The sequence below is a fragment of the Anopheles coluzzii genome, chromosome 3 (genome assembly GCF_943734685.1).
Source record: "Anopheles coluzzii chromosome 3, AcolN3, whole genome shotgun sequence".
Lineage (NCBI taxonomy): Eukaryota > Metazoa > Arthropoda > Insecta > Diptera > Culicidae > Anopheles > Anopheles coluzzii.
Genome location: NC_064671.1, coordinates 19,223,541 through 19,246,688, shown reverse-complemented (window position 1 = coordinate 19,246,688; position 23,148 = coordinate 19,223,541). Strand labels below are relative to the sequence as shown.

The 23,148-nt window shown below is 45.8% G+C and overlaps 1 protein-coding gene across 15 annotated transcripts in view; it reads left to right on the top strand.

The window, feature by feature from the left end:
- Positions 1-23,148, top strand: part of LOC120957087 (pneumococcal serine-rich repeat protein) — a 223,570-nt gene that overhangs the window by 190,939 nt on the left and 9,483 nt on the right. For 8 of the 15 annotated variants that reach the window (XM_049610476.1, XM_049610478.1, XM_049610479.1 and 5 more), the window contains 9 exons: positions 2,216-2,396; positions 2,481-2,606; positions 4,019-4,164; positions 6,190-7,200; positions 11,169-11,759; positions 18,173-19,387; positions 21,216-21,597; positions 21,762-21,885; positions 22,820-23,106. In XM_049610476.1, the coding sequence (XP_049466433.1) occupies positions 2,216-2,396; positions 2,481-2,606; positions 4,019-4,164; positions 6,190-7,200; positions 11,169-11,759; positions 18,173-19,387; positions 21,216-21,597; positions 21,762-21,885; positions 22,820-23,106 (4,063 nt within the window). The remainder of the gene's footprint in view (positions 1-2,215; positions 2,397-2,480; positions 2,607-4,018; positions 4,165-6,189; positions 7,201-11,168; positions 11,760-18,172; positions 19,388-21,215; positions 21,598-21,761; positions 21,886-22,819; positions 23,107-23,148) is intronic. The other 7 variants (XM_040379080.2, XM_040379072.2, XM_049610484.1 and 4 more) reach the window with 7 other exon arrangements.

Sequence of the window (23,148 nt, the reverse complement as noted above, 5' to 3'; positions counted from 1 at the left end):
AAAAAGCTAGTGTGACAGTTTGTCGCATCACGTAAGCGCGGGCATGTGTGCGGTGGTGCCTGTTCCACCGATTATCTGGCGTATGGTTTTACCTGTCGCCCAGACGCGGCATGTCCTTCTGGCTTGGTTAAAACTCTGGCACGCGGCGGTGGTCTGTCTTGGAATTTTGGTGCGCGAGGACGTACGGGGGAAGTATAAAATAAGCACTAAACTTGTTTATCTTCACGTGAAGTGGTGGCGCTTTTACTCGCAAAGCGGGTAGACGTACCTAGACATGATGTGACGGGGCGGAAAAAAACTCAGTCTTGGCGCATAATTACTTATCCACTAGTACTGCTACTACTACTCGAATGGTGTGCAATGCTCTTGTGGAAAGGTTGTTATTCATGCTTATACATTTTAGTGCAGACACCTGTAAACGGTTATGTATCAAATTAAGAATTCAGCTTCAAAATGAATCATATTAGACATTTTGTTTTGTTTTCATATTACAATTTTTCATGCTATGTTTGTGTTTTTAATCCAATAACTGTCCCGTACTAGGTACCAAATTAGGCCTGTATGGTTTTATTTGCAGACTCTATAAGACTTGGAGAGTATTTAGTCCAATTGGGCTAAAAATTAATAATAGGGAATATTCTGATACAGCTTTATGTCCACATGACAATGACAAACAACAATACAACTAATTAATGGAAACAGTTGGCTAAAACAGCTTTAAAACTTGTTTTGACGGGTATTAGCCAACCAATGACCTCATGGAAAAGGTAACTGCCACGAAAACAGTGCGTGCTTGTTCGGATAAAAAATATTAGTTTTAGTTTTGATAGGTTGGACACAGAAAACACAACCATGAGATCATTTCCCAACAATATTTACCAAACACAATTGAGCAAAACAAAAAAACAGTCCGCTTGAATTCCGAGCAAGCCACGGTTCATTTCGTTTTGGGAAAATTGAAAAAAAAAGACACAAATGGAATAAAAACACGAAAAAACAACCTTCCTCCTCTTAACCCCTTCAACTGTTCGATGCCAGATAGATGGCGCTGTAGTGGACGTGGCAAAGTTTTACGCTCGCTTTGCCCATTAAGTAATTAATTTACCATTTCGCTCGCAAAAAGAAGGATGGTGTTTGTGGTGCGTGTGGACAGAGAGACACAGAGAGAGAGAGAGGGAGAGAGGGAAGGTCGATAAGGGAATCTGTTTAAACTAAATACCGGATCAGCGTTGTAGCCCTATCGAGAAGCAAACGCCTGGGAAATGGGGTGGGTTTCCCCGTGAGGAATTGGTAAGGGGTTAGAAAACACTATCATGTCCTTGTCTAAATTAAATTGTTCACCAGTTTACCACTTACCTGAGCGGGCGCACACACACACACACACACACACACACACACACACACACACACACACACACACACACACACACACACACACACACACACACACACACACAGACAGCTGACCTTCCGCGCAAGGTAGCAGCGCGCACCCATCGGAGTGTGCTCTCCAGTCGCCATTAGGTTCTATCTGCAACAGCAAAAAAAAACAACACAAAAAAGGGAAACACAAACAACTGAAAGCTCTTTTCTCCCTCTGTGCTCCCGGCACACAGGTGTAGCGAGCGAATCACTTTCGGCGCAACTTTCTGCGAACAATTCAGTAAATGAAAAATCCATTTCGTTTCGTTTGTTTAATGAACAAAACGGAATGATAGCTCTGCTGCTTGTACTGCTGTTTGGAACGAGGTAAGTGGGGTTGATTTTTCACGGTAGAAAAGCAGTTTTTCCCGCTCCCATCTCGCTTTACCGGCAGCAGATCGACCCCCCCCCACGGCACACTTATCCTCTGCCGTGTGGCATTCCGGACGACCCGACCGGGTAATAATTTATAGTGCCCTGTGGACACCCTGGAGCGAGACAAGCCAGTGACAGGCGGTGGGTTACGGGTAGGGCGGCTGTGTCCTGGGAAGGGTGGATGATGGTGAGGTGGTTCCGCCTCGTTTAGCGCGCACTCCTTGTGACTCATCCAGCCGAAAGAGCTAACTATTCAAAGCACAAATTTGTAATCGGCGCTGGTTTTTGTCCCTTTTTGCTTTCAATTTGCAATATAACTTTTTCCTTCTGCAGGTTTTTTTGAGTTTTGCTATTGCTCCCTCCGCTCAGTTCAGCTAACTAACTTTTTCTACCCATTTTTTGTTGTCTCCTCCTCCAGAGCACGTTTGGGAAGTGTACGTGCAGCGCAAGGGGCTCGGCGACAGTTACGGCATCCTGGGCAACTATCGGCTCTGCATCACCGACAAAACCCTATCGCTGGTCCGCATCGGATCGGAACTGACGCCGCACCAGGAGAAGCGGGCCGAAAATGTCGAGTTTCTGCTGGCATCGGTACGAAGGTAAGAGTGACCAACCAACGCGAACGCAAGCGTTGCAAGAGAAGTTGGAGTAAACGCATGTTTTTTAATCGAATTATTTTTCAGATGTGGGCATTCACAGCGCTACTTTTACCTGGAGGTTGGCCGCAGCTCCAAAACGGGAGCGGGCGAAATCTGGATGGAGGTGCAGGATTCCATCATCGCGCAAAACATGTACACCACCATCATGAAGTGAGTATATTCCCGTTTCGTATTTAAATAGTGTATTTTTAATCTTTTGTAGTTTCGTGATCTTCGCCAAACTGCGCTAATCTGTCTACAGTCTAGACGGCGGTGGCACACGCTTAAGGAGGAAAATCAAATTGAGAAGACTGTCTTTTCCAATGCTTGAACGCATTCTAAAACAAAACGAATGTTTCGTTTGATGATGTTTTCGCTTGGATACATTCCTCCAAACTCCCTTCTTCATCGATATTAGATGATGTCCACCGTAAAAAAATATATAGTCGTTCGTTAGCTGTGTTCCGCCTGTTTCTCCAGCAGCTCCTGAAATGCTGCCGAACCACCGGCGGCGACTAACAAGATTTTCAAAAGATTTCTCCTGTTGAAATGTGTCCCAGAGAGAGAGAGAGGCGCAACAAAAAACAAGAACAAAAAAGCCCGCTCGTCAACCCCGGAAAACGTGGAAGACGTTCGTCCCAATGTCTTCAACGTCTCCCCAAAAAAAAAAAAACCAACCATAAAAACCATGCGTCTGGAGCGAGTCCCCACAGCAGCACTCCAGCGCAACCAACCTGTTGCATGTAGACGCTGCCCGGAAAAGCCGGAAAAACGGTTGACTGCCGGTAAACGGCGAGAGAGAGAAAAAAATAAGGGGGATGAGAGACTGTGTGTGTCGTCTGTTGCTTTCCCGCAGAGCGTGCAAAAGCTGTCGTCCATCAGGAATTCAGCATGGGTTTTTTTGCTGCTGTTCAGTTTCGACAGCTTTTTTCAACATCCCTTCCCGACTGTCTGGCATTGGGGAGGGCAGTTAAGCTTTCTTTCGGGTTTTTGTTTCACCATGCTCGTCGCAGCATGATACTAACCGTGCGCCGCGCGCGCTCTCTCTCTCTCGGCAAATGAGGCAAGATTCCTGGGACAGCATTATTTTTGAACAGGCTCCTTTTCTTCGCTTCGTCGTTTGCCTTCTCGAAGGAGTCTATTACGGGGCTGGTACGCAACAAAACTGCAATCGATAACGACGTTTGTGTGTGTCCAGTCCTTTGGCTGGTTTCTGCTTTCTTCCATCCTCTATGACGTTGCCGGGCGGGCGGGAGTTTGGAGTGATTTAACTGAAATTAATAGCTCGCTCGATTCCTCGGACACAGGGTCAATTGCCCGCACTGTGGCAGCACTAATAGGATGTCCTTCGGTTCGGCAGTAGCTAGCTTGATTGGTGCAAAACTGATTACACGGGTGTGAGCGCTGGGCGCTGGTGAACGTTTTGTCGGAAAGTGAATCTTTCCCAACGCGTCATGAACGCGACGAGCACAAAAGCTCAACCGTGTGTCAAATTAGCTTACCTTTCGGCTAAAAGACGGTCAGCGAACGTTTGCGTTGCAAGAACAGCAACACTAACTCCTGTTTTACGTTTCAACTTCCAGGTCGGCAAAGAGTAAGGACGATAACCTCGGTCCCATGATACGGATACGATCGTCGTCGGCGAACGCCGCCTCGAAGCCAACGTCGATGCTATTCCGCCGCCAGACGCACACCGGCCAGAAACCGATCAACTGCTCCCCGTCTAGCGGTAAGTGGCTTCCCGTTTGTTTGTTTTTTCATTGTTATTATAGAGTTAAACCTGTAACCACCCTCTCCCTATATCGTACATTTTGCTAATATTTAAACTTTATAACGCCCAACCCCGTTGTTCCCTGGTTTTATGAATTCCACGACCTTGGAAGAACTGTTGAACAAAACCTACCTCCTCCCCCCTTTAGCATTAGTATTTAGCACCAGGACGCAGACAGGATATGGTTTATGTAGACTTAGCCCTATATCCTGCGGTTCTGTTTTTATCCCCCTTTTCCCCCCCATTGATCTCACATCTTAGATTTGTCTCCTCCCTTTCTTTCCACAAGCTAGCTAAACACACACTACCTTGTCTTTGTCGTAGGTTTATAACGCACTAGAACTGTTACTTGCTCTTTAAGTTAAACACACTTATTCTTCTCCTGTTTTTTCCCCGTTCCGTGTTTGTTTTCACACTTACCGTTTATGAGTATTGTAACGTTTTTTACTTCCCTCTCCCTTCAACTATATATTGTACGCCCTGCTCACTCGCTCACGCGTAGACAGTTTGTTAGTTGCTAGATGATTTTTCTCTTTCGTATTGGTTGCTATTACTCATATTTTATCGATTTATTTGATCACTTTTGTTTTATTGTCAATGAAATGGTTTTTTTTATATAATATTTATAACATTTGTAGTAGTTTTGTATATTTTTAACAGTTTGTTATATAGTAATTAGATTATTTTTATATTTTGTTTAAATATTTTTGTCCTTTTTTACCACTATAATTTCTAATGTTATGTACTGATCATTCGATTTGATTTGGCCGTTGTTTTCTTATTTGGAATTTGTAACCATTACATTTAGCCACCAAAAGAAAGGGAAAGTGATTAACAGGTGTAGTGTTCTTGTGTTTTTTACCGATTTGATTTCCCATTTGTTTTTCGTTACATCCTTTTTTAATGGTTTTATTATCTACTCACATTCACACATTTGGTTTTAAAAGCAACGTTTTCGATTGATGTTTTCTGCAGTTTTTATATCGTAGAATTGTTTCTCGTTATCAGTAGTTGTTAGTGTGAGAGTTTTTTTTCTATTTGTTTTTCATCTTCTTTAATTTACTCCTGTTTGATCTAGTGTCTCAGTCTTCCTAGCATAGCGTTTGTTTTGTGAGCTAACACCACACCCGCACACACAGACCATACGTATAGTTTTAGTTGTTTGGTTTACCTTCTACCCTTTTCTGCGTATTGATTATAATTTTGTAAGTTTTGTTTTTGGGGGCTTGTTTAAGTACTCAAAATAACACCACAAGGGGGTTGAAATTTAAAATTCAAACCAAACAACGTCCCCTTTAACGTCCCGTGAATGTACTTACCTAAAGCCAGCGACGAAATAACTTGATCCTCGTACCTGTATGTATCTCTTTCCTGAGTGGACGCTAACCTGTGGTTTTACCAAACAATCCTTTTTATGTGTTCGGAAAAGATGTCGTGAATCTGCAGCTCGTGTTTAACTTTCTGCGCATTATCTTCACCTTGAGCTGACATTAGGACAGGGGTTTTTGCCATCAGTTTTTGCTCTACGATCGGCTGTTAAGGTGTTTGAAGATGTTCTACCGTTGTATCGTTTTCCATGTGATCGCATCGAGCATTCGAAATCTCTTCGTCTGCACCATGTTTCATCCAATTTCTGGTGGTTTCTTCTGTCCTCCAAAAACTCCTTTATATTAGGCGAATAATTCGAACGATGCGCAATACTCTCCAACTTGATCACAACTTCTTCGTGCGCTGTCCTCTCTCTCTCTCTCTTTCCATTACGTCATTTCCTATCTCTCGCTCTCTCTCACCCATACCTACACATATTATCTCTCCCTCTCTCTATCGCTAAACCTGTGTTCTTCGTACCAAGCGACACACACGTGGCCAATGCTCATCGCACCGACCTGACAAGTCCAAATCACTTCCCCCAAACACTTCCCCACTTTTTCCCCCAAAAGGGCAAAGGGCCACAATAAATTCACTCTGTTGTGCATCTTCCAGAGGATCAGTCGAACAATGGGCAGAACTCGGAATCGTCGTCGTCGGCCACCAGCGTCAATACGGTCGTGCTGGTCGGCTCGCCGCCGAAAGCAGGCACCTCCGCCGGCCTGCCGTACAGTGCTGGTGCACCGGGCGCGAAACCGCGCCCGCCAGTCGTAGCGAACCCTAGCCTGCCAGCCTGTGCCGAAAACTCCTCCTCCCTCAACACCTCGACCACTTGCACCATTACCACTGCTGCTTGTACCTCTACCACTGCTGCCGCCGCCGCCACCGCCTGTTCGTCGTCGTTCGTCGGTCCGTTCCAATCCTCCTCCGATTCGTCCTATCACGCACCGATGATCGTTCCGTTTGCGGGCATTACACCTGCCGTGAGCACTGGGAATGTCGTCGCCTCGACGCCGGCTGCCATGTTCAGCAGCAACTCGTCGCTAGCGAGCATCGGGTCCTGCTCGCCAAGCGATGCGTACGTCCCGCTGGTGCCACCGGGTCACGCCAGTACCAGCCAAGCTTCCGGCGGCGGTGGTGGTGGTGGTGTGCCTACTCGCGGTGGTTTAGTTGGGTCACCGCGGCTCGGTGTCACTGCCCAATCGCCAAACTATCGCCGGACGACGTCGGTGAAGAAATCGGCTGGCAGTGACGCTGGCGGTGGCAGCACCACTTCCCCCCTGCAGGCAACCCGCAGCCATCAAACGTCCCGTCACTACCATCAGCAGCAGCTTCCTTCCACCTCCTCCCACCATTCCCATCATCCCACGCACCTGCCACATCCTCCTCCACCGCATCATCCCGCTCCCTATCCGCACCATGGCACGCAGGCAGTGGCAACCGGGGCAGTAGTTGGGCCACACCCGGCCACACCGAGTGTCGTTAGTAGTAGCGGCTGCTGCAGCATCGGCGGCAGCAGCAGCAGCATCGTGAGCAACAGGAGCAGCAGCAACTACAGTAGCAACAGTAGCAGCACCAGCACGATCGCCGTTACCAATGAGTTTTCGTCCTCCTCGACTGACCATGGTACGACCTATAATATGATTTTTTTTTCTTCTGATATTTTTGGTTTTATCACCATTACTACTCTTCTTCCCCTCCAACACATGGTACCGAGTGTGTACAGATTCTTCCCTTTTTAAAAGCTACCCATTATCCTTCCATCGTTGTGGTTCATTCACTCCGAACGAAACAATAAACTATCTTTCCCTCATCTCTGTCCCGCTATTGGTTCTTGCTTTATTTATACTTCTATCAGTATTTAAGTTTGTTCTGTTTTCTATCCACTCAAACACTACTGTTATCCATTTTACATCTTTACTGTCTTACTTTCAATCATCGCAAAAAGTTTTTCTCTATTCCTATTATTGGCTTTAGTGTTACTAAATATGGCTTTTCTTTCTAAAAATTCAACCTTTTTCAAGCTTATTCCTTCCTCCGGGAACATATTATTTTGCTGCATCTCTCGCTCTCTCTCTCTCTCTCTCTCTCTCTCTCTCTCTCTCTCTCTCTCTCTCTCTCTCTTTCTCATTGTAAACCATATCCCATCATCATAATAACCCTTTTTTCCTCAACGATTGCACTTAAATGAGAGCGGGAGCAAACTTTTTCTATTAAACTGTTTGATTTGTTTTTTTCCTCTTTTGGGTTTTTTTATCCATTTTTGTTTGGTTCGTATTGTTCATCGACACACACACACACATACTCTCTCTTTCTCTTTTCCTCTCTATTTTTTCTCTCTCTATAGCTGTCTTCCAGCCCCTTCGATATTGCTTTTAATTTCCATCGTTTTCCAACCCACACTTTTCCCGTTTCCCGTTCGGTTCCTCTGCTGTAACCCTCCGGGTTATCCTCCCATTTTCCGTGCTCCAACGACTCTTCGGCAATTCTGTCTCCCCGTGAAGAGCGCCTTTTTGATGGTCAAAATTTACCAAAAAAAATTAAAACAAAAAAACCAAAACTAAATCATTCTAACCTCTCGCGCCTGTACTCATCCCGAATTGACGAGACTGCCGTCCAAACGGCTGACGTTCTTTTTCGCCTTCGCCACCAAAATGCTTCGATGCTCGCTGTTGTGTCTATTGCTTCTGTGCTTTTCTGTGCTGCTCGAAATTGCTGCCAAACTTCTGCCCACGGGCAATATCACCGTCCGTTTGAGTTAACTTTTTTTTATTGGGTTCTCTTATATTCCTGGTTATTGAAACGAATATTGGAAATGCAGTGGAAGAGAAAAGTTCTCTCTCCTCCGACATTGCAACACACGCACACACACACATTAAGCACACCTGCCAAATAGACTGCAGCAGCGTATTGAAGTATAGAAGTGCACTGCGAGTAGAACGGGATAGGAAAGGATGGATGGGTTTTTGGCTCACTGTTTCGGACTATTTTTCAACATTCGGATCAACAAAACCCTCTTCAAAAGGTTATGGCAAACTAGGATTCGTAATGTTCGCTTTGGATGTTTTATTGCGCCCGTGTATCGGGCCGGCTGAACTTGGGGAATATTTGTATCATATTTGCTTCACAAAAAACCACCAAACAAAAACACCCATGTGATGTTGTGAACACAGTGGATGGCAATCGCGGACACTTTTTTTTTCTTCAAGCCAAGACACAAGCTGCAAGTTTTATCTTGTAAACTAGTGTGTAGTACATTGCTAGGAAATATGTTAAAAAGCAAGAGATAACAAAATTAGATGTGTATCTAGTAGCAGCACAGCTCCCGGCGCAGATGCATCCATGCACTACTAATTTAGGGTGTTTTTTTTCCCCCCACTCATACTATTGACTTTTAATAAGAACACACCGCAACACCCCGTGCGCATCTATAAATTCCAAGCTTAAAAGCATAAACCAATAAATTAGTCATAATGTAGCGTAACTAATTGGCGCCGGTCTGCAGACAGCTCTATCAGATGGGGCAGCCACGTGTAATAGTAAAAAGACAGCAGCAGCAGCAGCAGCAGCAGCGATAGTAAAAGAAAAACGGCACTCTTGAGCAAAGTTTAGTTTAATTTTCAATTTGTAGCTTAATGTGCTAGTAGCTTAATTGCTTCACAACCTTGATGAAAAAGGCGCCACTGTTGAGTGGAAGAGAAAAAACAAAACAAAAAGACACTAGAGGCATAATAGAAGAAAAATCAAAACCCCACCACACACTCAATGCTTATTAGCGGCTGCTGCTGCCTGTGGGCTGGGCCATGTGTTAGCATGAATTATTGATGCGCTGCTTCCCTCTGCTCTAGTTAGTCCAGCGCAAACATACGAGGTGAGGAAAAACGATCCGATTCAATTCGGGAAGGTAGGATAGACAACAGATTAGCCCTCCGGGACAAGGCTGGAAATGATGATCCTCCGCCCGATAAGATCACGTACAAAATGGTTTATTTAAAACAGCAAAAAAAGCGATTGCCCAAGCCCCACCACGTGCACAACCATCACTATGGGTTATTAGGACCCCGGTGTGTATATGTGTTTAGTATTGTTCGACGGGAATTGTTCTTCTTCATGTAACGCTGATCTCTCTGTTCACTCTCGTTTGGCACCGACAAGTTTGTGTGGGTATGTGTGTCCATTTTGGTGTGCAAACCGTTGTTTTATACTATTACTCTCAATGTGTGTGTGTGTGTGTTGAAAAACGTTGTCCAGCGCCGTGTGCCGTCTAGGAAGAGCTTCCTCTACTAATAGTGGTCCTAATCGCGCCCCATCTAACACTCAACAGCCTCGTTGACGATCGTGTAACATGTTCTCTTCGACATCTTTCCCTGACTCAAACCGGCAAAAGCTGTTGCTCGGCGGCCAATATGTGGTGTGTGCTTCTTTCGACCAATCGGTTCCCCGTCTGTGTTGCTTTTTCCACCCCCTCGTCTAGTGGCGATCATTATTAACTGCATGGCTCAACATGTGCTCCCAAATTGTGTCCTTACGCGCGTTTTGCATGATTTCCCAGTCTGTCTGTTTCTGATCTTGTTGTTGTTGACTGTAGCGTTTCCTTGTTTCCGCCAAAGGGAGATAATGTTTCTTGCATGCAAACCTTTCACGTTCCCTTTCGCCGTTTATGTATATCTGTTATGTTGTGGTGTGTATTGCAGATTTGTGATTGGCTTTCTTGCACTTTTGCTAGCTCCATTTTTGTTTCGGCTCCTCGATTTTTATGCATCCACAAATTTACGTTTTGAAAACCGATTCTTCTGTTTTCCACTCCACTCAACAAACTTATCGCGCTTTTCACGCTTTCCATCACTCATATGGTATCGAAATTGCAATCAACATTTATCATTCTTCATCTCAGTCGGATAAAAGTGCTGCTGCGATCGAGGCCAAAATTGGCTACCGATCGATCGCACAATGTTAAAGGATGTTTACTGACACACACATCAATAGTCAAATAAATAACAAACAAAACATCAAATACCATTTCTCCCAGTGTTGTACTGAATTAAACATAAATGAATGGATAAAAATGGCATTTTATTGGGAGGGAAATAATGCTGCAACCGTTGTAGCAAACGTCAGTCAGTGGCTCAGAGCCCATCTGCTGTACGAACTGCATTCCTTCAACCACAACCCGAACCGAGGTGAAGCTGCACATTTCTCATTGACGTTCATATCATCAAAATTACATTAGTTTTTGGTTCAAATCAAGCAAAACGATTATTATTTAGGTTTTCCAAAAAATTTGGCAAAACTTTTGTTTTTTTAATATTTTAGTTTTTTTTTGTCTTAAATCACAATCGGCTTAAACTTTTTTTTATTGTAAAGAGAAACTTTTTAATCTCTCACTGTTCAAAATTTTCCAAAATTTATCAATTTTTTATATGACAGATATGACAAAAATGAGAAATTGTATGCTATTCTTCTTTCCCTCTCTCTCTCTCTTTCTCTTTCTTTCTCTTCCCACACTACGGTGTATGAAAAAAAAACAAAAAAAATATATTTTCCAATCCAAAATTTAAAAAATCGCCAAAAAACACACCAATTTCTTCGTGTAGTGTCTTCCGGCTTGTCCGCGGTGGCCAATATGTCCTCGCCCGCGGCAATGGGAAACTCGACGACAGCGGCAATGATGATGCTACCACCGTCGCCCTCCGCCTCGATGAGCAAGTTCCACCATTACGCCAGTACGCGGCAGGGCGGCAAGGAGGTGCCCGGCAGTGGCGGTGGCATCACGCTCAGCAATCTGCTCGCCACCATCACCCACTCGCTCGTAGGGGTTGGTGGTGGTGGCGCTGGCAGTGGTGCAGCCAACGGTGATAGTGGCCCGCTGGCGACGGCCAACGGTGGCAGTGGGGGCAGCGGGGGCAGCTCTTCCGGTGGAAGCTTTTCCAACTTTTCCACCTCGTCCAGATCGTCGTCCCGCTGCTCCTCGACGGTTAGCATACAGACCGTCGCGACCGTGCCGCTGATGGGGCCACCGCCACCACCGCCACCACCGCTGCCGCCACTGGAGCAGCCGGCCCTGTGCGGGGTGCGGCGGCGTCACACGCGCAGCCTTAGCCACCATTCGGCCAATGCCATCTACCTCACCGGTGCAAAGCCGCTGCGACGTTTGCGCAGCACGCTGCGACGCCATTCCGTCTCAGGTACGGCTTGAATGCTTGGTTTTTTTGATTTTTTGATTTTTGTTCTAATTTCGGTTAGTTCTATTTGTTATGCTCGTCAGCGAAAAACAAACAATTGCATACTATTTTCCTTTTTCTCGGCATTTTCAGCGCCCATCACAAGCATTGTTTTTTAGCGATCACACTTGTGCTCATCACTGTTGGGTGCTTTATTTTCGGTTTTGTCATCCAATTCCTGTTTTGTTTTCGTCATCTAGTTTGGCAAATTGTTGTTCAATCTTAATGATAATTCATTTTATTATTTTTATTATATTTTAACGTCATTGAACGGACTAACGAGGTCTATACAGTACCTAGTTCATGGAGATACTTTCTTTAAAGAAACAACTATTTTGTTCTGGTTCATTACCACGATCCGATTCATTCCTCGACATTGGTTTGTTTACATTTTATGCGCATTTAATTAGACACGTATGTGGGAAAATATTTGTTCAAAAATCATCTTAACAAAACAGAATAAATGCAGTTATTTATGTAATTTTTTATATTTTTTGCGTTAGCAAAATGTTACCCATAAAATATACTCCAGTAGTTCTTCTTCTTCTTCTATTTGGCGTAACGTCCTACGCGAACATGCCAGCCTATAACAAGGCTTTCGAGACTTAATTCATTACCACGTAGCCAGATAGTCAATCCTTGCTACGAGGGAACGGTCCATTCTGGGCTTGAACCCATGACGGGCATGTTATTGAGTCGTTCGATTTGACGACTGTACCACGGGACCGCCTACACACCAGTTGCTATGTTTTTGAAATATAATACAATATTATTTATTTATTTATTGAAGATAAATTCTTACTAGAACAGTGAAGGTATCTTATGTGCTACCTTTATGAGTTAGCTTTAAGCTTCCCCAAAAGCTTGTATAGTCTTACCTTAGTAGAACAGCTTCTGGGGCACTTAATTTCGCAATTTACATTGATTTCAGTTGGCAATAATCACTGCAACATGAAGCAGTTTTTCTTTTTTTATTAAATTTACAAAAGCCTCAATAAAGGAAATCCCTTCCTGGTACCTTTTCCCTGCACATCTGTTCCGGTAAGCTGCTCGATAGTAATTAGAAGAGCGGCAAACCTTTCCGAACCTGCTTGCGAACAATTATCAAAGCTAAAAAGACCCCCGTTTCCCACCGGGTAATCGACAAATTTCTTCCCTAAACTGTATACCACCAGCACCATCACAGCACAGCAATGGATACCGGAAAAAGGGCCACCTGGTGGTTCCTGTATCGTGTGTACCGTGGGCAGCATGGAATGAAGTAATTTTCTTTTCCACTTGATCGCGAAGCCGATCCACATACGTATCCACCACGATGCACCACCACAAAAGCGAGGGACGAATATAATGAAAATTAATTAAACCTTTAAGCGAGCCGCAATCAGATGTTAGCTTAACACATATGCTGCTGCTGCTGGTGGCCTGGCCCCCGGATAGGGATGAGAGAAATGGGAGAAAGGAAAGCGCTTTTGTCTTATCTTTCGGGCTGTGCCCGGTTTCCATTATTTGTACCGGAGGTTTTGTAAGACGGCTGGGGCTTAAACGAATTAAGTTTGTGCTCGCGTGGCCGACTATCTTGCCGTTTTCTTTTTGGTGTGATGGTTGTTGCTGTTGTTGTTGTTGCACACAACCCATATGGTGCACACACACACACACGTTGTGGTGATATTAAGGGGAGAGAAGTAGAAAAGTAAATCTTGCTCCCCGTTCCCTTGGAACAGATGAACTGCATTTAACGATCGCGAAGAAAGGGTGCGAAGGAAATTACCCACGGAAAGGTGGGCTGAATTCCAGGGTCCGTACCGGTTTCTATATTGCTTCTGCCCATTTGTGGTACAATATGGTTTAATTATGTTGAATTTTTGTATTGTTTCTGTGTGTTTTTTTTTTCTTCTCTTTCAAAACTGACCTGCAATTGCCTTTTTTAAGAAAAAAATAACAATTTGAAACGAAAGAATTATGAATCATTTCATCCCCTTAAAAGTGTGTTAAGAATGAATTGGCAGAGCTTTTGTGTTTGCCGGTTTTTCTTGTGGTTCAGCCGCAAACAGTGCCAAACTTAGGCCAACGTTTTCGCCAAGCTGCTTGTGACTTAATTATTAATTTCCTGCTGTAAACTATTTATGGTTTGCGAACGTGCATGGAGCGGTGCCCTATGGGTTGTGCCGGTTGTTTTACCTTCACGATGAATTTTTAAACACAAACCGAGCTGAATGAATTTAATATGCTGCAAAAACATCTCCCCTTCGGCTCGGCTGCCTTTCGCGGGAATGGAGAAAAGAATGATTTATTGCCGGCAGCCGGCCACCACTGTGTGCAATCCGTGCATAAAACTGCCGTGGTTTGGAAGCAGTGTTCAGATTGAGATATCTAATGTGTACACTGCCTCCTCCTCTACTGTGCTCTCTTGGCGGAGATCCTTCGTGCGACTTCAACGAGCGTACAGGCGGGCAACGGGGAAACGCACAGCCACTGTGGCCTTGCCGTGGGCTACTGGAGTGCCATTAATTAATAAATGGCTTGTTATTTTAAACCTATTCATTTATACGATTGTAAAAGAAAAGACACGGGGAATGAAAAGCTAAATAGCACATTAAAAAGAAAAAAAAAAGATAACGCAATGCAGGCAATGCAATATAATTTTGCACAGAGCTTTGCAGCAAGAGCCAAGCTAAGAGCATCAGTAAAAGCCTCCTCGTGTTGTGGCACGCGTGTGTGCGGATTGGCGTACGCCAAGGCAAAGGGGCAGGAAGTATTTAAGCGGCTAAAGACGTAGTCAATTTCTTCTCGTGTTTTTTTCCATTCCTCTCTTTTGTATGCCCCTCTTCTATAAAAGTATTTGATCTGACGTTTAGTAGGAGTCGCTTACCGTTTTCTTCGTAAATGGATGATTTTCTGATTTATTTTCCTTACACCAGCAGAGCCCCATTTACGGATACGGGCATTCATTGGCGAAATTGCAAGCAAGGGGCAGAGTTCCCTGTTTCCCTTTTCCGTCTTTTAATCGTGTGCCTTCTGCAAGCTTTCGTTCCGCTTGGTTTCGTCCTGTGCGCTGCAGATTCACGCACGGAGAAAATTATTACTGTCCCCCCGTCCCCCCCACAACAAGCGCATATTAACCGCACACACTAACGCCTAAGCCGCCCTGTTTCCCTAAACCGAAAGCTCCCCCCCAGAAGCGGTCTGCTTTCCCAAGGGGACTTTCTTTGGGAAAGAGTTGGATTATTTATTTGATACGTTTTGTTAACATTTTTCTAATATGTAATATGGAAGGGAAGGCGCAAGCTAACAATGTATATACTGTTGAAAACTCCTTCAGAAAATAATCATCTAAAAAAACGACTCTGATTTAATCAATAACTCCTACTTGTGGTTGGTGTTTTGCTCACTCGAAAATCAAAATTATAATTAAAACTCTGCAGATGAGCAGATTTAAATACGTAAAACCCTTCAATTCGAGCACGGTGAGCAAGAATAGACAACTGTTTTTGGGGTTTATCGTTGTGGCAAAATAGAAACTAATGTAGAATGATCGGCATTGCTTGGCTCTAGACCTGATTAACCGTAACAATCTCAGGATGAAAGCAGCCGTTAAATAGAGAAAAATGTGACAATTTCTTCTAACAAACTGGCACCCTTCGAGTAGACGGCATCATACTGGGAATGTATCAGCGTGTGTGTGTGTGTGTCTGTACATGTAGCTGTGGTGTGTAGCTGACACTGTGCGTGGTGGACTAATAATGTAGCCATCTAATTAATAATCTAAGACGCAAAGACGACGCGACCCCGTCGGCCGAATAAAGTACGCCGGGAAATGGATGTAATTAAATACTGTAGCCGACCGGCCGACTGGGGACCGCACACAGGTGAATAGGTTCCTTCAGCCAGCATGGAAAAGATCATCATCTCGCGTGTTGTGCTCATCCCCCCCAGCCATAATGTGGTGTCTTGCAACGAAAGCAAAACTAAACACCCACCCCCATATGCTGCTGGTGTACACGCTGCAGACGCGCGCACACGGACACCTAATGTCGGACATATAATGCGGTCGGCTGAAATACGAACCTCATAAAAATTATTTATGAGCGGCACAGGGAGGACCTCTCGACACAATATCCACGGACCCGCGACTCGTTCTCGCGCGAGTTTGCGGAAGCCCACGCAAAACACACACTCTCCTCCGGTCCATTAGAAGAACTCTAGCGAGGATGAGTAAGGAGGGAGAAGAGCCACTGCGGACGGAAGCGCGGAGTGCAGTGATGCAAGTAATGAAAACGAAAACGCAAAACAAAAAACAAAAACATAATCACAACCCAAGGCGCAACCATCGACCGGGTTATAGTTTGCGGAAGACGATACAGCAGCGCCCCCTGGGCGGCATATAGAATGGGAACGACACACGCTAAAACAAGAGCAAAACAAAAAGGAACAAAACCCCTCCTTCGTGTGTGTGCCCTTTTGCGCTAAAAGAGAGAGAGAGGTGTGTCTCGGGAAGCGAACCGCGAACGATAATCGTAAATTTCCACCTAGTAATCACTCCTGTTAACTAAACTAATTAGAGTAGAGATAATCAGAAATTCTAACCGTACCGAGTCGAATACGACGACCACGACGAGAGGATAGCGACGATGGCGACGAACCTATCCAACACACACACACTCCCACGTGGCCTGTTGTTGTTCTCCTTTTACCACTACCGGACGGCGGAAAAAAGGGGATGTAAAGTGGACGTAGAAAGAACGTCCTCCTACGGGTGACACCTGATAGGGCGGATAAGGATAACACTCTTCAATTCGGACGACTGCTCGCGCGCTCCACCGGAAGATCCAATCTGATCCAGCCCGTCGAAAGCTCATTAATCAAGTTGTTTCACTGGCGTGCGTGTGTGGGGAGCAAAAAAGGCTTACACTACTTAGCTTACTCGCTTATAACATGCTGTCTCTCACTTGTTCTCTATCCCTCTTACCTATCTGTGCTGTATAAAAGATGCTTACCCTTGGAGTGACGAATGAACAGTCGCAGCTGCTGCTGCGATGATGATCATTGAAAATTATAACCCTATTTACCCGCTACAAAACCACAACCAACAGAGCTGGGCTCTCGTCAAGCTACTACTAACCCTCGAAACCCCCAAACGGCGTGAATTAATCTCTTCCATGCTCGGATGTACTACCGTTTCTCTCTACTGATGTCTGTGTAGCACTAACGATTTCTTCCCCATTAACCCATCATCATTACGGTTTGCATAACGCCATGAACCGAACGGAGAAACACGGACAGTGTTGCTGCCGGAACCGTTGTTCACATGTTTGACGACAGTGAGACGTTCTGCAGAAGAGATACTGGACACACTACTTAAACACTTATACGACTTTTGAGTCATGAAACTAATGGAAAATTATACTTTTATGAACAAATGAAATGACACATTCTCTCATTTTTTACTAATTTTTAAATTTAAATTAATAATAACTCATTTATTAAGCAATTCTCAAAGCAAAAGTAAATGTTTAATGATAAAAGGTGCATATTAAGCGCATTTCTATTCGTGGTTTGCATACCTTCAGGCGTTTAGCTCAAGAAATGCAATCTGCAAAGCAAAACGGTTTTTTTTTGCTATTTTACTATAAATTTCTGATTATAAGAATGTACTTGACAGCGATGAGTAATCAATTTTGAAATGCAAATTAGATTTATCTATGTTTATTTAACATTTTGTTCACGAATATCTCGTTACCAAACTAATACTACTCAGTGATATCAAAAAAGCATTAAATTGCATACCTACGGGCGCTTAAGAAGGCCCGTTTTGCTTGAATATATATTTTTATGCAATTTAAATTCTGAAATTTGTTGAATTAAACATTTCTACATTTTCCTTTTAACATTGTTCCTTTATATTTTACGTTAGACTGTAAGCTGACTGGTAAATGTAGTTGTATTTACTATTTAAAACTGTTCAAAACGAATTTAACGATCGATTGCTAATTTTCTACTGTCAAGACGACACTAAAGACAAGCAACGGATTTCGACCACACGCAACACAACTACACCACACTTCTACTAACGTGCGTGAAGCGTGAATTTTCCCCTTCCTTCTATGTGAATATTGCCCACCTTTGTATGTAACCATCTTGGGCCATCCTTCCAATACTAATCGCCCTGTTTATACCTATCAGCGACTTAGTGACGAATTGGAAAAAAATATTACACATGACCCCCCGTGTATACTTTGGACATTGGAGACACGCAGAGACACTCACAGAACACCTTGAACCGCAACAAAAGCTCGCTTTGCGCGCAGCAAACCCGTCTGAAAATTCCCGTGTGTACTATCTCTCTCTCTCTCTCTCCTTGTTTGTCTCTCTATCCGCAGTTACATCCGCATCCGCCACAGCCGGGGTGGTGTTCCATCAAAGAGCTTTATCATTGCCAAGCGCTCCCATGTTAGGCCATTCCCCTCATAGCAATACGCATCATTTGGGCGCACTCCATGCGCACTCCGGCGGTAGTGGTAGTAGCGTCCGGTCCTCCTCCCAGTGCAGCGTCGTTGCGGCCGTCGCTGCCGGTACGCAGGGTGGGCTGCTTCCTTCCGCCACCGGCGGTTCGCAGCACATTGTCACGCTCTCGACGTCGCTGTCGTCATCGTCCGCCTCGTGCGCCGGCACCGGGACGATCCAGCCGGTGCACCATCGTACCCGCTCACTGCCCCTGACCGAAGAGTCGGCCATTCGCCTGACGGCCGAACACTACCGGCAGGGTGGTGGCGGATGGTGGCAGCCCCACCATCACGCCCCTTCCTCACTCTCGCACTACAATCATCTGCAGCAGCCGCACTGTTCCTCCGCTGCCGGTGCATCGAACCACCGGAAATCATCGTCGGCGTACCTGCCCGCACCACCAACCTTCTCGCCGATCGGGTGCAGTAGTGCGCAGTGTCCGATGCACGCCGGTGGTCCGAACGGGGGAGGCGGATGGTCACCGCCCGTGTCGGATGTGCTCTGCACGTCGCCGCCCCATCGCCACCAGTACGAGCTGTCGCCGGAAGGACCGCAGCCGTTCGCAAGCCTCGTCCCGTCGCGCAGCTCGATGGAGAGCATTATCGAGGATCAGCGCTACCTGCCGATGGATCTGAAGAAGCCGGCGGGCGAGGAGACGCCGGAACCACCGCTACCACCTGCGCTGCCGGCGGGCAGTCAGCTGACGCTGATCAGCCGGCTGCTGCGCAGCAGCAATCTGCAGCAGCATGCGTCCACCTCCTCGGCTGGGTCTGGGTCCGGGTCCGCCTCCTCCCCAGGCACCACGTTGTCCGCTGGCAAGATCGGTCTGCTAGGGCTGAAGATGGCGATGATGGCGGAGGGCCGCGGGTCCGCCTCCTCGAACGGTGGCTGCTGTAGTTGTAGTAGTCCCTCGCAGTCGCAGTGCAGTAGCGGTAGCAATTGCCTTCAGGCCATTAGTAGCAATTCCACCACCAATACCACCACCATCACCACCACCACCTCTAGTTCCCATAAGAGCACGAACGGTTCCTCGCCGGCGGCGCTGCGCCGCCTGAGCGCTGGCCGCACTGCCAGCGGTACGATCAGCAGGAGTATGTATTTTGTTTCACACCACATGATTTTGCATCTTGCGTTTCCTTCCTTTTTTTTGTTTTTTTTGTTTTTTAATTTATTCTTTCTGTCTAATTTCTCTCTTTGTCGGTATACCTTTTATCTGTTTTTAGTCTCTTCTTTTCTTTTGCATTTTGATGTCTTTATTTAATGATTCTGTTATGATTTCTATTCTATTCGCTTGTTTTCATTCATTTTTGTTTCTTTTTAAATATTATTGTTGAATGCCAAACACTTTTTTTTCGTACACCAAACACACAATTATAGGTAGTTTTGAGTGCTTTGATTTTGTTATTAGTATTTTGTTTTGTTTTTTTTAAATGTCTTTTTGATCTGTTTGTGTTAGAAAAAAAAATGTTTATTTTTGTTACTTGTTTGTATGTTAGGCCCACAAAATTGTTCATTTTTGATTGTTTTCCTTAAAACTATTTGTTTTTCATCTTTTTTTCTTATTTTTGACTCATCAAATTGTCCTTTTTAGGACTTTCTGTGAGGTTTTCACAGACTTTCTTGATTCTGTTCTACTCTTCATTATGATACAGTCGCTCTCTAATGTCACACAGAATCGAGAAAGGCTGCCAACTGTCTAAGTTAATGAAACAAATCATTTTTAAAATTTGTTGCAATGGAACTTAACTAAAAAAAACATACAAATTCTCCTCACCATTGGATTATGACGATTCTCCAAACCCGCTGTCGCGCGGTGTGTAATACGCTTGTAATCGGATTACACAGCCACACAGCCGTCGTCCTGCCCCTTTCCGTGTGGAGGGAATTAAACTCATCTTTCTGTGATAATCGATTTGGCACATTTCGTGGAACAAAATCCAATTTGAGCGACTAAACCATGTGGCGCATGCCTGGTACCACCACCAATCCTACTTTAAACGTCACATACCGGTTGCGCTCAGCGACGCCGTAAGCTTATCGTAATCGAATTAAGCGCTGGATCCCCAGATCCGGACGGACGGACGGACGGAAAGGGATCAGCATTGCATTACACACCTCGATACACACGCATACACATTGCGCTTAGAAGTGCAGGGGAAATAGTGGGAGAAAACACAACACATTTGCTTGCTCGGAATTGCTTATTTATCGGTCATAGTTGCGCACAAAATCACCCATCCACATCATTCTTATCGGCATTAGAACAGTGTACTTCATTGGCTTTTATTTTGGCTCATTATCCTTTAAAAAAGAGTGTTTAATAACCTACACACAAAAAATTCATCACAAACTCCTGGCGCCTAAAGCTGTGTGTGATAAGTTTGTTTTTGAGTTGTTTTTGAACTGTAGAGGGCCACCAAGCCCACGCCAATTGCACGTAAAACTGCCTGCGCACCATCACCACCACCCGAGAAAAATACCCTCTCTCCTTTCCACTACCCTTTTTTTTTCGATCTTTCTGTATGCTCCCGTTTGTTGTGTTTTGCATGTCAAAAATAAACAGTGCTCTCAGCTGCATCTCTCCCTGCGAATGCGAAACCTCCATTATCCATATTGTGCATATTACTTAAGTGTACTCTGTAAGAAGATTCTATATTGGTTTACTCACATCGCAAAATCAACCGCGTCGTAGCAGGCGACGAACCCTTTTTCCACTTTTGGCTTTTTTCCCCTTTCAAATACATACAAAAATTCTCCCTTCTATGCTACCCTGATTGATTTTGTTGTGAACTCACTCACTCCAAATCACAACCAGGACAACACTGGTATCGCCCAACCCATACACTAATCGCTCTCTTTCTCTCTTTTCCATCGTTGCACCCTCTCTCTCTCTCTCTCTTCAAACCCCTCCACCCGCAGGTGTTGCCATTGCGCGCGAACGCTGCGACAGTCTTCCATCGCGAAATCGAACGACTAGCGAAACGATGCCACACCAGCAACAACAGCAACAACAACACCTCCTAAACCAGCAACAACAGCAGCAGCACCACCATCAGCTGATGCTGAACAGTGGCAGCATGCCACCGCCTCGCATGATCCCGAGCAGCAACCGGCCACACTCGGTGCACATCAGCCACAGCCACAGCCCGCCGGTCAACTCGTCCCCGCTGAGCCCGCCGCCACCGGCCACCTACTCGACCGGTTCGGACGGTTCGTCGCTTAGCATCGACGAGTCGACGGACAGCTTCATCACCGGCTCGCTGACGCCCGATGAAGGCCAGGGCTATCCTAAGGTCATTAAGTGAGTGCGCTACAACGAAACGACCAATTTGCACAGATGGGCGAATCAAAGTGTGTTGTGTGATGTCGTTCGTTGCTTTCTTCGAATTTGAGCCTCTTTTTATTCTCCATTTGACCCCCTTCTCTCTCTCTCTGTCCGCCCTTTGTTACGTTCGCTCTTTGCAGTCAACTCAACTCGGGCTGCTCGATACCGGAGGAAAACTCGGAAGAGTTCATCAAGGACTACGGCCACATCGATCTGAGCGCAGCAGGCTGCGGCATCTCCCAGCACGATGACTTCGCAGTGCCGGTAAGTGTTGTGCGTTTTTCGACAGTTTTAGGGAAGATCGTGCGTAGGCATTGAACGCGCGCATTTCCGGTCAGTCCCCATCCGATCCTTCCCCGTCTCCGTGTGTAATCGCCAACCCCGTTCATCGACCACAGCCAACAACTGTAGTGATGGGAAAAACGAAGATTTCGTCGGAATCGATTCCAGATAGTAGGTGCAGAATCAGTTTCCGGAATTGGTTCCAGAATTGGTTTCGGAATAGGCTTCGGAATTGGTTCCGGAATCGGCATCGGAATTGGTTGTGGAATTGGTTCCGGAATTGGTTTCGGAATCGGCTTCGGAATTGGTTCCGAAATCGGCTCCGGGATTGGTTCCGGAATTTGGACCAGAATATGCTCCGGAATTGGTTCCGAAACCGGCTCCGGAATCGGTTCCCAAATCGGCTCCGGAATCGGCTCCGGAATCAGCTTCGGAATCGGCTCCGGAATCAGCTCCGGAATCGGCTCCGGAATCGGTTCCGGAATCGGCTCCGGAATCGGTTCCGGAATCGGCTCCGGAATCGGTTCCGGAATCGGCTCCGGAATCGGCTCCGGAATTGGCTCCGGAGTCAATTCCGAAATCGGCTCCGGAATCGGAATCGGTTCCAGCATCGGAATTGACTCCGAAATCGATTCTGAACCCGGAATCGAGTAGGTCCGATTCCGAGCTCCCACCACTACAACACTGCTGCTGTGAACATTCCAAATTCAATTCAAAATTGACACACTCAAAATTGAAACCGTGTTCCTAATTGGCTTCTTCTCTCTTTTTGGCTCTCTCCTTTTCATTCCTGACCCCCATTTCTTCCCCCCAAACCCGATTCCGCGTTTTTTTTTTCTCTGTCCTGTCCCGTGGAATGCTTCTTTTCCACCAACAAAACCCCCAAAACTGTCCTTGTGAACCCGATAACGGCCAGCAGACGCATCACACTGCTGCACCGACCAGCAACGCCACGCCCATCCTCGCCGGCAGTAGTAGTAGTAGTAGCGCAGTAGGCAGAGTTGGCCACCCGCATCATAATTCCCTCTCGCTTCCCATATCGCAGGCGGCGCGGCGCGGTGGCAGCCCAGCGCCCCCGTCGACGGTCGGTTCGGTCGAGGGCAGCGCGTACATGGAGATGTGCAGCCCGAGCGGCAGCTCGCCCGGCGACCCGTCCGGCAGCTGCTACATGGCCATGTCCCCGGTGGCGGACTTTTCCCGCGGGTAAGCAAAGCAAAATGCTCCACCTCAGAAGGGTGAACACCT